The following is a 14,839-nucleotide window of genomic DNA, read 5'->3' as shown; positions in this document are numbered from 1 at the left end:
GACATAAGCAAGGAATCCGCGACTCCAGTATTGCTGGTACCTCGGCCATCTGCTCACAATGCTGGTCCTCCCTACAAGCGCATTGGTGGAATCCAGAATCCTAGCTCTTCTTCAGCAGGAAGATTTCACATGCTTCTGGGTCCCCTACAGGAACGTAGCCTTCACCCCAGGTTCATGCTCTGGAACCTTCCACACCTTGTGCCTCAGCTACAAACAGGGCAAGGGGACCAGAGTGAGGAGCTCTGTCTAGCATCCCTGCTGGCTGCTCGCTGACCCTTTCCTCTTGACTGTGTCTAATCCTATGACTCTAATTTAGTCAGAAACAACTTTGGGGAGTCCACAGGTGACCCTCTGTCTATTACAGGGCTAGGCGTGTGCTGCTTTCATGCTCGGGGGGTGAGGGCGGCCAGACTCTACAGTTTGGATGTAACTGCTTCCCACATGCTGGTGTTTTTCCCTAAGCGGCCACCTCAAATCTCCTCAGTGCCAGTCCCCCTCCTTCTCAAGGCATCTTTCTTTCTGTGTCTTTCCCACCTGTCCCTGCTCCCTCCTGGCCTCTGCTGCTGGCATCCTCCCTGTTTCTTTCACTCATCCCTCCCCTCCTCTTCCCTTCTCTGTTCCCCCCCCCCCTTCTCTCTCCTCCACTCCCACTCCTCTATTACCTTTCAAAACTAAGCAGCAGTTTGGTGTTATCAGGGCTCAGAGAGCAGGCTTAGCCACAGGAAATGGAGCTGTCCATTTGTATTGAACTTTCAGAACCTTTCCTTATATTTCAAGCCTTTAGTGAAAAGCAGGCACCTAAATTTTCTAGGTTGGAAGGGAAGTTTGATCTAGTAGTCAGGAAAAAGTCCAGTCCTGGAATGTGAGTGCCTCTGCCTGGAACCCTTCACTTTAAGTGGCATTTGTAATTTTTTACTAATGCTTCTGATGTTGTATTTAAGAAACCCCCTGATTGCAGCACGTCTGGCTCCCGCTGGTATGCAGGATCCCGAGACTGGTGTGCAGGACCCAAGACTGGCGTGCGGGACCCAGTGACCGGCGTGCAGGACCCTGAGGCCGGTGTGCCGGACCCTGAGGCTGGTGTACAGGCTAGAAGCAGTGCTGCAGGAAGCTAGGACTGAGTTTCGTAAACAGATTGCAGTGTAATGGGAAACATGGAGCTGTTGTTTTTTTTTTAACTAAGTGCCCGCCGGGGCCCGTGGACAGGCCATTCCATCTATTCCTGGCTAGATCCCTGCAGGCAGGTATTGTACCAATTTTCAGAGAAGGAAACTGAGCATCAGGAAGGGTTAGCTGGCCACCTGCAGAAGTCACACAAGAACTAAGTGGCTGAGCAGCAACAGAAACGTGGGGTCTCCTCGGACCCCACTGGCCATTTGTGTCACAGGTAGGAACAACCTAGCTGGCTGTGGTGTGGGTCACGGTGAGGGGTGAAGCCAAGGCAGGAGAAATAACTATACGTCACTGGCAAAGGCTAAGCCCCTGCACAGCCAGCAACCAGCAAGGCACTCCTGTTTCCTGAGCGGGGTCGTCTCAGTCACACTCCCCACGGGGTGGGTGGAGCTCCTTCTCAGGGCTGGGGGCTGCTCGGGGCCAGAGACGCCAGGAAGACAAACTGGACCCTGGGCTTTCGGGCACCTGCTCCCAGGGTCCTCGGAGGCCAGCCGTCCTTCTTGTCCTGCTCCTGCCCCGGCCTGGGCCACACGCCCAGGACGGCGGAGCAGGGCACAGGGATCGGCCCACCAGGTACAGGGTTTGGGGGCCGCAGGTGGGGCGTTCCAGGGCCTTCCTACAGGGGCGCAGGCTCATGTGCTCCGCGGGCTGCGAGCCCAGGTGGGGCGCTGGGAGCAGAGGGCGCCCAGCCGGCCACTGTGTCCCTAAGGAAGGGGCCCGAGGTCCCAAGCACAGAGGGAATCCTTCAGAGAACCAGGCTCCTCCTGGGAGGAGGGCACTCCACTCCCTCTCAAGAGCCAGGGCACAGTCGTGGGCTGGTAGGCTTTAAAGTGAAATCGCACATCACAAAACTCAACATTAGGAAGTCAAAAGCTTTTAAATTTGACTAGAAATTGCTTCAAGATGTCATAAAAGCCATCTTCCTGGAATTAACCCTATTCCTCTGTAAGCACTGGCTTTTAAAATAAAAGCCCCCTTGACTTTTAGCGTTTTTCAGTTTTTAAAAATTGCTAGTATTCAAACTTTTTTTTTTTTTTTTTTTGCGGTACGCGGGCCTCTCACTGCTGTGGCCTCTCCCGTTGCGGAGCACAGGCTCCGGACGCGCAGGCTCAGCGGCCATGGCTCACTCACGGGCCCAGCCGCTCCGCGGCATGTGGGATCTTCCTGGACCGGGGCACAAACCCGTGTCCCCTGCATCGGCAGGCGGACTCTCAACCACTGTGGCACCAGGGAAGCCCAGTATTCAAACATTTTGAAATTTCTGAATTTGCTTTTAAAATGTTGACAGTTTCTCACCCTTCGAAGATATTTTACTGCTTTAAAATTTTTGAAGGGATGAAAATGATTTCTTTTGTTTTTCCATACTTTTTCCTGCAGGTGACACTCTCTCAGCTATATTGTGAATGTAGATGAGACATTCTTTCTATGGAAGATTTTAAACGCCAAACAGCAGACTTGCAGTTTGTGAACTGCCGTATGTGGGCCTACCTCAAGCGGGTGTGTGCTTTTGTAATGGCTTCTTTGTTACTTCACTTCTACAGAGGTTTTAGTCTGCCACAATTAATCTTAGGTCAAGGCCATTTCTTCCTACTTTTTAACCCTCTAAACTCAAGTCCTACAGATAATCTCCAGGCACACGGTGAATGTTCAGTTAATACCTAAGACAGAAGTTCCGAAAAGACCTCCACAGACTTCACACGCATTGACCCAGAAGGCACGCACCACAGAGAACACGCGTGCGGGACACGGCAAGGCAAGGGTCCTGACAGCCACCCACAGCTGTCCCTGGACACAGAGCCACCGGAGCCGAGCCTGACGTGTCCCAGACCAGCCGCAAGCTGGCTAAAGAAGGTTTTATGCAACTTCACGCACAGCAACGAGGTGAGGCTCGGAGCTCGCGCAGAGGTGCGGGCAGCGTCCACAGGGAGGATGCCCTCAGAGAGGACAGGGGTATCTCCCCAACAGCGGAGGCGGCACGCAGCTCCCGGGCCCGGCCTGGCCCCGCGGGATGCTCTGTGATTCAGTGAAATTCCTTAAACCCAGAACTTGATGGAAATGGGTGACAGAGCCCAAGCCACCAGGAGGAACTCTTCTAGTGGCTTCTCTGCCCAGCACCCTCCTCTGGAGATGGGGTGTGATGAACACGAACCGCCCTGGCAGGCTCCGACTCCGGCAGTGGGCTCCATGCCACCCTGGGCCACACAGCAATGAATACTTCTCCCCAATTCCCACAGATCTCCCCTGTCCAAATCCAAGTGCGGCAGGCCAGAATCTTCGGAAGAAAGTGATGGCCCTGAATCTAAGCCATGGGTCAGCTCAGAGCCAAGGGGGAGGCTGGGAATGGAAGCAGGTGGATGGATGTGGGCTGCCAGGTGCCTGAGTGGCAGGCGTCACAGGAGGGTGTGCATGGAGGGGGGGCCGCAGATGGAACAGGCTGGGTGGAGGGAAGGAGGGTCCAACGGAGGGGGACAGGGGCTCTGCCGAGCTCACTCAGCTGGGTGGGAAGTGGAGGCACTGGCAGGAATTGCAGGTGCTGCTCCCACTCCCGTGATGGTCTGGGCGAATGTCCGTCACCCCGCTTGAGCATAAACCCCATCCTCATGCACATACACAGCGACTACAGCCGGTTCACTCTGACAAATCAGTCTCACTTCCTTACACCCACTGTTGGAGTTCCACTGTGGCGAACCTCAGCAACGAGTCAAAGAAGAAAGTGGGACACGCTGATGAAGGCATAAGACGGGGCTCTAAGTACCCCAGCTGTCCTGCACGCCGACCCTTCACAGATGGGCTTCAGCATCTTCTGACCAGGTTGAACATTTTTATTCACATCTCTGTCGGGGTGGATTCTGCAAAGTCTTAACTGAGTCACACATCAAAATTCATGCCTTCAGGGGCTTCCCTGGTGGCGCAGTGGTTAAGAATCTGCCTGCCCAAGCAGGGGACATGGGTTCGAGCCCTGGTCCGGGAAGATCCCACATGCCGCGGAGCAACTAAGCCCGTGCACCACAACTACTGAGCCTGCGCTCTAGAGCCCACGAGCCACAACTACTGAAGCCCACGTGCCACAACTACTGAACCCGTGTGCCACAACTACTGAGCCTGCGCTCTAGAGCCCATGAGCCACAACTACTGAAGCCCACGTGCCACAACTACTGAACCCGTGTGCCACAACTACTGAGCCTGCGCTCTAGAGCCCACGAGCCACAACTACTGAAGCCCACGTGCCACAACTACTGAACCCATGTGCCACAACTACTGAGCCTGCGCTCTAGAGCCCACGAGCCACAACTACTGAAGCCCACGTGCCACAACTACTGAACCCGTGTGCCACAACTACTGAGCCTGCGCTCTAGAGCCCATGAGCCACAACTACTGAAGCCCACATGCCGCAACTACTGTGCCCATGTGCCACAACTACTGAGCCTACGCTCTAGAGCCCATGAGCCACAACTACTGAGCCCACGAGCCACAACTACTGAGCTCACGTGCCACAACTACTGAAGCCCGCGCGCCTAGAGCCCATGCTCTGCAGCAAGAGAAGCCACCACAACGAGAAGCCCACGCGCCGCAACGAAGAGTAGCCCCCGCTCAATGCAACTAGAGAAAGCCCATGCACAGCAACGAAGACCCAACACAGCCAGAAAAGTAAATAAATATATAAATAAATCTATTTTTTTAAAAAAGAGAGAGAATGAAGGGGAATCCTATTAAGAATGTAAGTATATATTTTAAAAATTCACGCCTTCTCTTTTTTGCTGAGATCTAGAAATACAAAAGTCACGCCCAACCTCACGCTGCTTCTTGGGGTTCTCTGGGGTGAAGGCAGGGAGCAATAATCGCAACCTTGTTCCAGCAGCCCATCTGCCCTGTTCCCTAACCTGATTACAAACTAAGCAGGATGCAAGAAGCCGAAGGTGTTCTAAAACGAAGTGCTCCTTTCTGCTTTTTCTGGGTTTTTTTTTCTTTGTCTTCAAAGTCAGCTAAACAGACTCACTGCAGCAAGTCAAAGGCAAGAGTGTCCCTCCTGTGGCCCCCTTGCCCGCGCAGCTCGGGGGTCTCGGGGCACAGAGCCCTCCCAGCCGCCCCGCTCTCGCGGCTCCTCTCTGCCGCTGCCCTCCCAGCCTGCACCCCCAGCCTCCCGCCCGCCAAGGCTCTCCAGAGCACCTTCTCCGATCTGCGTTCTACTCACTTTTCAGAATAAGAAGCTTTCTTAGTTTTTCATTCTTAGAAAGTGATTGTCCACACTATATTTTGCATGTTAAATATATATTTGCAGGTTAATATTATATCTAATATAATATTATATTAGATAATATAACTAACTCTCCTTAGTTGTGGAAAGTTGGCAATTATCCTGGGCCAAAAGTGTTAGAATTGGGGCCTGAATGAGCGAGTTCCTAAGCAGTCGCTGGAGCATTTCCGCCGCAGGCGTTCCAGAAGAGTCTTTCAAAGTAAATCCCTCCGTCCCTTTTCCTTAAAGATCTGACCGCATGTTTTGAGGAGTAAAAGCTACCTCGAGCAGGCTGGTGTGGCTTGGGTGTCCTGACTCAAAGAATGTCACGGCTCACGTTGACTGCACAGACACGTCAAAGAGGTCCCGGACGCGAGGTCTGGCTAATATCCACCCGAAAATCCCAAGACTGATGATACGGCACCCAAATCACCCCAGCGTATGAGGCAGATTTTTCAGAGCTTCTCAGTCTTACTCAGAACCTTCTTTTCCTGGGCGACAGGAGGAAACACGCAGGCCAACAAAGTAAACACTCCTTTGATTTGTGGTTTTGAATCTTATTAATTTAACGTGGGAGAGGAGACCACCCAAAAGAAAAAGCAGTTCTTGGGCTTCCCTGGTGGCGCAGCGGCTGAGAGTCCGCCTGCCGATGCAGGGGACACGGGTTCGTGCCCCGGTCCGGGAGGATCCCACATGCCGCAAAGCATCTGGGCCCGTGAGCCATGGCCGCTGAGCCTGCACGTCCGGAGCCTGTGCTCCGCAACGGGAGAGGCCACAACAGTGAGCGGCCCGCGTACCGCAAAAAAAAAAAAAAAAAAAAAAGCAGTTCTTCTCCCTAAGAAGCCAGATCATTTCTACCGGTTCTTCAGCCCCTGGCTGCAGAGCTGACACCAGGAACAGCATGAGCATGAACCTCTCAGCTTTACGAGAGCTGCTGTTTCCACGAATTATGTTTAAAGTGACAGCAACAGGGATGAGAGCATCACTCCCAGGAATCTCAGCGTAGCTACAACCTAGGAAAGCTAGCTCCGTGGTTCCAGGACTAACTTGAAACAGATGAGTCCTCAGAAGCGCGAGGGAGAGGAGGCTGGCAGAGGAGGGAAAGCTTTCTTCCCCCAAAATGTAGCGCAAACCCCCTTCCACACGGGGTCCAATCAAAGCCAGCTTTGTGTGACATCACAGAATGCCAAGGGCGAACTCTTCCCTGATCAGGCCCATTTCACCTTCTAAGCATTTAATAACCTGAGGACACAGCATTACCACGGGGGAATCCCTGTTTTGTAGCTGAGGAGATAGGAGCTCAAAAGCATGAAGTGGCCTGGTGGGGCTGCCAGCAGGAGAACGAGCGAAGTGCCCGGGGCCAGGAGAACGGTAGCCAGCAAGATCCGGCCACATCCAGGGGAGGAAGCGTGGGAGCCCCGGGCCGGGGAAGGGGGCCCAATGCAGGGATAGGGGGAAAGCACCTCCGCCTGGCCCACGGGGACAGAATCTTGGGGCTCTCAGGGGGAGGGCGGCCTGCAGACCCTAGGGACCTTTGCAAACCAAAGCTCGTGGAGAAAGGTCGGCTGCTGAGTGTTTCCTGGTTGGAATCAAGTAGGGCTCTCTGATCAGTGGTGTTCCTGGGACCCCCGTTAAGAGATCTCAAGGAACACATGCAAATTATTACTAATGATAGGTGCTGCTCAAGCAAAGTGATTCTGGCACTTGTTAAAGATGGTGAGGAAGACTTTATTCAAGGGACCACTGCAGTGGGGCTTGCCACAGGGGGGATGAGATGGAGCTCAGACCTCACACAAGAAGGACACGTGGGGATCTGCAGCCAAGGGGCAGGTGAGGGGCGGTGGGGTAGGGCAGTTCCTTCTAAACTGAGCTGAAGGCAGGTCAGGGTCATCTCATCTCACCTGGGGATGTGGGGATGGGGAACTGGACCAGATATAGAGGGTGATCAAACGCCGAGGATGGATAGGGGTGCTCTCTAAATCAACTCAGCAGAATTCTTGCTAAACCGGGTTTTGCAGGCTCAGCAAGGATGACACAGAAGCCCAAGGTCCGGCCGAGGTGAAAAGAGGGGCCGGGGAGCCGGGCTAAAGTTTGAGGGAGGAGAGCTTTGTCAGTGCGCATCTCGGTGGTCCCGAACACTGGCTCCTGCCCACTTGGTGATCAACCACGGAGATGCGGCCACTGCAGTCACCCCCAAAGCCCAGGGGGCAGGTTCCCAGGTTTAAGTATAGCTGCACCGCCATTACATCTCCTTAGCCAACTCATCAGCAGGAAAGGCTTCCTACACAGCTGCAAATCAGATACGATGAACAATATTTTATACTGAATACATTTGTGCCTGAGCCATTTGCTTGATTAAATCACACTGTAGCTTAACAGACTATTTGTTGATAATTCCTACTTGAGTTTAATTTAATAGCTTTTACCAGTGAAAATATATCAGCAAACATATGACACTGGGGGAAAAATACAACACAACAGAACCCAGCGTCATCGGAAATAAAGGCAGAGCATTCTAGAGAATGCTTTTAGTGCTACACTGGCTTTACTTACTTAACAAGCACAGAAGCTTGGACCAAAGATGAAGAACATTTCTGGCTGAACTGCTGGTTACCAACTGGATTTCATACAGAACAAGCTCACCCCCAGTCTGCCTACATTGGAAAGCGGCACTCCCCACTGGAGCCCTGCACTGACTAATCCTCGGCTCACAAGGCTCACTCTTCACCTCCTGCTCAAGCCCCTGGTCTCTCCCTGCCTCAGGGTTCCGAGGCCTCCTACCCACTTATAAATTTGCCACATCTAGGAAATCGCCCACCCAGCATGCAAGAAACAGAGTGAAATCCTGGGTAAGCTGCAATGTGGACAGATATTCCAGTTTTTACTTAGTGTGATTTCATTTTATTCTTGTATTTCTGAATGCATGAAAAATATACATAAATAGTCTTTGCTGCATCGGGGTGTGTGGTGGAAGACACTCAGAATGAATAGGTCAAAGAGGTGGAGAAAAAAAAAGGGTGAATCTATGAAACAGACTCACAGACAGAGAGAACAGACTTGTGGTTGCCAAGGGGGGAGGGGGGAGGGAGGGATGGACTGGGAGTTTGGGAATAGCAGATGCAAACGATTATATATAGAAATGGATAAACAACAAGGTCCTACTGTAGAGCAGAGGGAACTATATTCAGTATCCTGGGATAAACAATCATGGAAAAGAACATGAAAAAGAATGTATATATATGTATAACTGAATCACTTTGCTGTACAGCAGAAATTAACACAACATTGTAAATCAACTATACTTGAATAAAATAAAAATTTTAAAAAAGGGGTGAAGTATGGGCTTCCCTGGTGGCGCAGTGGTTGAGAGTCCACCTGCCGATGCAGGGGACACGGGTTCATGCCACGGTCCGGGAAGATCCCACATGCCGCTGAGCGGCTAGGCCCATGAGCCATGGCCGCTGAGCCTGCGCATCCGGAGCCTGTGCTCCGCAACGGGAGAGGCCGCAACAGTGAGAGGCCTGCGTACCACAAAAAAAAAAAAAAAAAAAGGGGGGTGAAGTAATATTTTGGGTTGTCTTTTCATATATTTTTAAATAAGAAACAGTACTTTGGGGAGTTTTCTTGGATGTAAGGAGAGAAAAGTATGTAATGAAATTGCAAAGATAAGGCAGACCACAAATAAGGAATTAAGTCTAGTGTCTAGTGTCTTCAAAACAGAACAAAGCATAAATAAGCAAAACAATAAGCAAATTAAGTATTCACTAAAAGGGACTATTTCTTGTGGTCTTCTCTGACTTTTGTTGTTGTTATTGCTATCCAAAAGCCCAACAAAATCAGGATTAACACAGAATTTCTTAGGGTGTATTTACTGAAATTACCTGAAAATTATTTTAATTAGAAATGGTTTTCCTGGAAACCTCCCAGTATCAAGAAGAGCTTACCAGTCAAGGACCAAGAATAAGCTTGAATGTTCAACTTTCCAGGAAGTTTTCTTTCTTTTTTTTTTTTTTCATGACCAGAGCCAACACTGCTCTATTTGCTAAGAGTCCCCTAACATTTAATTTATTAGGATACCATGTTTCCTTTAAAAAGGGGTAAGCAATTAAAATATATTCATGTGTGCCCATGTGCACATAGATAATGCTTGATTATCTGTGAGCGTTGGAAATCGGAACAAATTGACAATTGATGTAATCAGACCATTGAATGCCAATGATGCCAATAATTTCACAGGACTTACACCCTACATAGGGGGCTTCCATTTACGTGTTTGCCTCTCTCACTAGACGTTAAGTTCACTGAGGGCAGGGATCAGACCTTTATATCTCAACTGCTTTGCACAATGCACATGGTCTACACTAAAAAGTCCGAGTATGTAGATAACTGAGCTACTAAATAAATGAAATTCTCCTCCACTCAACAGTTTACCACCATCAATACCCCAGAGAGAGGACTTGTCTTTTATCCTTCTCACCCACCCCCAACTGTCTTTCAGTAAAAATGTCAAAACCAGATGAAATGATAGGTAAACAAAGAGAACCAACTTCCCGTCTTTGGCGATAACCTCAAGCAAAATACGTGTTCCCTAAATGAACCGACACTGAGTACTGATACGTTTAGCAGATGGGTAGATAAATCTTACCCCGAGTAAACAATAGCACTTTTCACTAATTGAAACCCAATATTTTCTCCCAAGCCTTTCCTGGCCAACCTCTCTCAACCTTCCCCAGCCCCAAGGCTAGGCTTTGGAGTTTGCTCACACTTTGGAGGTTTTCCTGGGCTACTGAGGGATGAGCAGGCAGGCTTCCTTCCCAAAGCTCTGCTAAGTCAGGACGTTGACGCTGGGGCAGGTCCTGACTCTAGAAGCAGCCTGAGCTCTGGGTGCCTCAGCTCCAGGACCTGCACTGTCATGCATTCTCGGATCCCAGGGTGACAGGCAAGATAAGGAAAAGGAGTATCACCATCCCAGCCAGATGACGGACTGGGGCTGTCCTCTTAGCAAATGGGGCCAGTCCTATCGAATGGAACAGGCTGGAATCCAGCCTGGGAAGACGGATCTCTGCCTTTTCTTCCGCAAGGCGCTCAGCAAGGGCGCCTCAACGGTTAATTAATTCCCAGGCTGGGAGACAGCACAAGCCATGGGTTCCGCAGGCCGTAGGGGCAACCTCAGCTTCAGACAGAACCAGCAGACACTACACACTGTGAAAAATATCAGCAAACCCGGGACATGGTGTATCAATATCCACGGCTAACAATGACTGATGATTGACTTCGTCATCCAGACTCCGCGTTAAGCCTTCACATATGGTAGCTCATGCGCCTCCTATTAACCACAAGAGGCAGGAACTATTACCATTCCCACTTCACAGTGGAGAAAAATGAGGCTTAGGGAGTTTAAGGAGCTGCCCTGCTGTGAGAGGTAGAAGTGAGAATCCAGTGTGAGTAAATCTGATGCAAAGCCCAAATTCACCTGGAACTTTCTAACTTCCAGAAAAGGTTTTCTAGAATAACTTTAGGTTATGAAGCACATTCCAAAATATCCCCTAGAGTAGTTTTCTTTGAAAACTTGCAATAGCTTTCATTCATGCATCATCTAATACTTGGTAAACTCCAATAACCATGCAACCTGAAATGGCTAAAATTCATAATAAACAGTACATGCTCTTATAGTAAAGAACTCCCTGTCAAACATTTTAGGAGCATAAGCAAGTCATTTTGCTTCCCTGGGCCCCATTTTCGCATCTATGAAATGGACAGTTAGATGAGGCAATGGTTACATCTTCTAGAGGTACTATGGCTCGCAGGCAATGTTGTCAATGACCTGATATCAGAGCTTTCTCGGGGGTGAGGGTCTGGCAGATGCTGAGCCCTGAAACCATTCTAGGCCATGCACATAGAAATCTGTGCAAGACATCCAAGTTGCCTTTAGAAACCCCCCAAATCATCCTTGCCAGAGTCCAAGATCTAGCCGTCTCAGCTGCTGCAATGCTGATACACTGTAAAAGCATTTAAGATGTAATTCATAAACTGATTCCAAATCTGATCAAACAACCTGGCTTCTCTGGTGGTTAGAGTGCTGAGTTCTAGATTGGAAAGTCAAGTCAAATTTAAAAGCAAGTGTGAAACACTAATCCTCTCCCTAAAAGTCTTTTTGACAAAGATGATACTGTTTCAACCTTAAAGTAAGTACTGTTACTTTCCTGTTAATATCACTAGATTTTGAATGTAAAGAAAACAAAAACTTTCAAAGTCTCTGTGTATATTTTAAAATATAAATTTCACAGAAAGAGTTTAAAAATAACCACGTTTCTTTTTACAAAATGAGTTATCTTTTTCATTAGTCCAAACAGAGGACTTTGTACATATCCCTGTTAAGTACTTTATATGTCCTACTTCTCAACCTCAAATTATTGACAAACCTGCTTCTTAAATTTCACAATTTTTGGTGAGTGCTTCTTGGTCTATAATCTGCTCTGACTATACAAATGAATAGACAGGCTTCTTTGGGAAATGATGGAAGGTAGCCGGGCAGGAACATGGAATTTACTGGACTGAAGCACAGGTCAGTCAGTCACTGATTCAATCCCCCACTAGGTGGAGGCACCATGAGGCCAGGGTTGCTACGTCTTATATTTTTTGGACCTACCATGCCCAGAAAAGAGCTGCACACATAGGAGGTTCTCAGGAAACACTTGCAGAGTGAATTAGTTGTTCGGTGTTCAGCATGATTCTCAGGTTTTGTTCTCAGGGTTTTTCCTCCCTAGCAGTAGAATGAGGATAGTAACACATGTCTACCTGGATTTTCACAAGTATCAACTGCAAGCAGCTGCTAAGAGCATCTGCAGAGAAGAGAGCACTGGATCAGGGCTGGGCATCTTTATCAGACCTTCTGTCCAGCCCCCAGCACAGGCACCTGGGTCAGACGAAGTGCTCACTGACCACATGCTGACAGACTACATTTCTTCCTCGTCAGCTTGACCTTCTGCATACCTGATGGTTTATTTATAGTTTTATTTTGTATACAGAAATTTTATTTTCACATTGAAGCAACATCGTTTCTAAGCAACACTTGGTTCCTATTATATATATTTTTGAGGCACTTCCACAACCCGGTTCTCCTTGGCAAACCAGAACACCAGAGGTGAGTATATCGTGCTGAGAGAGGATTCCTGACCCCCACGGGTTTGCCAGTGTTTATGCTCCTCTTCTTAAACGACTCTGGGAGCTTACTACCTCGCCTTGACAAGGACAATAAATGGAAGGGGACAAGGAGCTGAATAATAAACTTGGCATTTCGATGAATAAAGACATACTAGGTATAAAGGTGAATACTCTTCTGAGTTTCTATTCTCATCCACTTTCGTTTTTTGAGTGCCTGAGACCCAGGAAAATGACTTATCTCAATGAACTTATGCTTCATCTCTGTCAGCATGAGGTTTAAAGCAAGCCCTCCTCCACAATTTAATTAATAGTTGTATTTGTTTGAAAGATATGTTTTACCCTCAGAAACCTAGCCTAGTTCTTAAAATTCTGATTTAGTGATATCATAACAGAAACTTTTTAAACAAGTAATTCCCTGTTGCTTTCATGTCTATTCCTGAGCTTTCCCTAAAGCCCTCTTAATTGTTGCAGAACCCATGCCTGTATCTAATATCATGGCAGCCAGGACAAAGAAACTCAAGATGAAAAATGTGACATTGTTCCAATTGATTTGACTTCGTTAGAAAAAAACACATCAAAACCTCCATAGGTGCCAGCCTTGTGGCACAGGCGAGAGCAATGTCAAAAGAAATCTCTAGGCCGTGTCATCAGCTCCCACCCCCTCCCCCCAAACCCCACAATGTCTTTTTTTTTTTTTTTTTTTTTACTTAAACATGCTTCACAGTTTGGTCATCTATAGATTCAACCACGTACTCTGGACACTGGGATGAAGAGAATAAGATGTGATTGTTGAAATACAAAACACATTAGAGAACCGTCCACAGATGACTTGGAAACCTGAAGATGACATGATGCAGGACCCGAGAAAAGGACACTATTTTCAGGGTCCTCTGGCTTTCGGGACGAATCTATATCAAACCCCGAGCTGCAGAGATATTGCATCAGGCACTTTACTACTGAGCACCGTTTCAGACTAGTCCAAGTAAATTGTGTTGCTGCCTTTAAAAAAAAAAAATCCCTTTTTGTCAATTCTACACTGATTTCAAATACACGAACAATCTACACTACATGGTAGTATTTGTGTGGCTCTGGGTCAAGGCAAAATAAACCCGATCAACACCAGCCTAGGGTGGGGCTGGGCAGGTTCTGTACTTGGGACTTCTGAGGTGCCATAGCGAGCGACACGGGCTGAAAAGCCCTCCCCACCCGGAGCACCCCTGTGGGCACCCAGGGTGACTACCCCAAACCCTGAGCAGAGCGTAGAACAAAATTAGTTAGAAATTCAATGGGGGCAAAGTTTAGTCCCTGTTGAGGACCCGAGGACCGGTCCAGTTATAAGTCCCAACAATAACGTTCGGTTTTAGGAAAACCGGACCAGCTTTCAACTTTAACTCCCTGACATGGGTCTCAGGGTGACCGTGCATGTGATAATAGGAAAGGGCTCGGGATGGCCCCAAGACCCGCAGCATCCTCCAGGGCGCGGCGGGGACCTGGGTACCTGCGCGCTCAGAGGCGAGGGCATTTACCTCGAGTCGGCTAAGACTGGAGCTCTTGGAGCGCGACTTCTTGCGCAGGTACACGGAGAAGAACCTGCGCACGGTGAACTTCTTCATGCTCAGCTCCATCGCCCGGCGCCCAGCCGCGAGGAGCCGCAGGGCCGGAGGACGCGCATCCCCGGCGCATCCCAGGCGCGCGGGGTTAGGTCCGTCTGCGGGCGCGAGCGGTCGGGAAGCCCGGCGCAGCGGCCATCGGCACGGGGCGCGGGCTGCGGGCACAAAGGGCAGGCCGAGCCGGCCACGGCGGCCGGGGACCCAGCGCTCCCTCCTCCTCCTCCTACTGCCTGCGAGGACCAGCCCCGGGCAGCCCCGCCCCGCCCCGCCCCGCCCCGCCCCCAGCCACTACTGCCAATCAGCACCTGCCGCCCCGCCCGGCCCTCCGCCACTACCGCCAATCAGAGTCCGCCGCCCCAAGCTCTCCCTCCTCCTCCTCCCCCTTCTCCTCCTCCTCCTCCTCCTCAGGCCCAGGGAGGAGCAGGCCCCCGCCACTACCGCCAATCAGAGCCCGCCGGCGCGCCCAGCCACGCCCACCTCCTTCTTCTCAGCCACTACCGCCAATCAGCGCCCACCGCCCTACAGCCCCAGGCTCTCACTTTTCCTCCCCCCCACCCCACCCGCCTCCAAGTACTTGCTCTCTGCGGCTCTGCCCCGCCCACCGCCCCCTCCGCCAATCAGCGCCCTCGGCGGCGCATGCCTGATGAGCACGCGGAGG

The 14,839-nt window shown here is 50.0% G+C and overlaps 1 protein-coding gene across 1 annotated transcript in view; it reads right to left on the bottom strand.

Annotated features, from left to right (window-relative positions):
- The window catches only part of RPS6KA2 (ribosomal protein S6 kinase A2), a 162,383-nt gene extending 147,972 nt beyond the window's left edge, over positions 1 to 14,411 (bottom strand). The window contains exon 1 of the mRNA XM_060115437.1: positions 14,098 to 14,411. Coding sequence (XP_059971420.1) covers positions 14,098 to 14,196 — 99 coding nt within the window. The 5' untranslated portion in view covers positions 14,197 to 14,411. The remainder of the gene's footprint in view (positions 1 to 14,097) is intronic.
- Between the last annotated feature and the right edge of the window lie 428 nt (positions 14,412 to 14,839).

Source organism: Mesoplodon densirostris, chromosome 12, assembly GCF_025265405.1.
Source record: "Mesoplodon densirostris isolate mMesDen1 chromosome 12, mMesDen1 primary haplotype, whole genome shotgun sequence".
NCBI classification, from domain to species: domain Eukaryota; kingdom Metazoa; phylum Chordata; class Mammalia; order Artiodactyla; family Ziphiidae; genus Mesoplodon; species Mesoplodon densirostris.
Note: the sequence above shows the minus strand (reverse complement) of the source record. Positions and strands in the feature narration are given on the sequence as shown.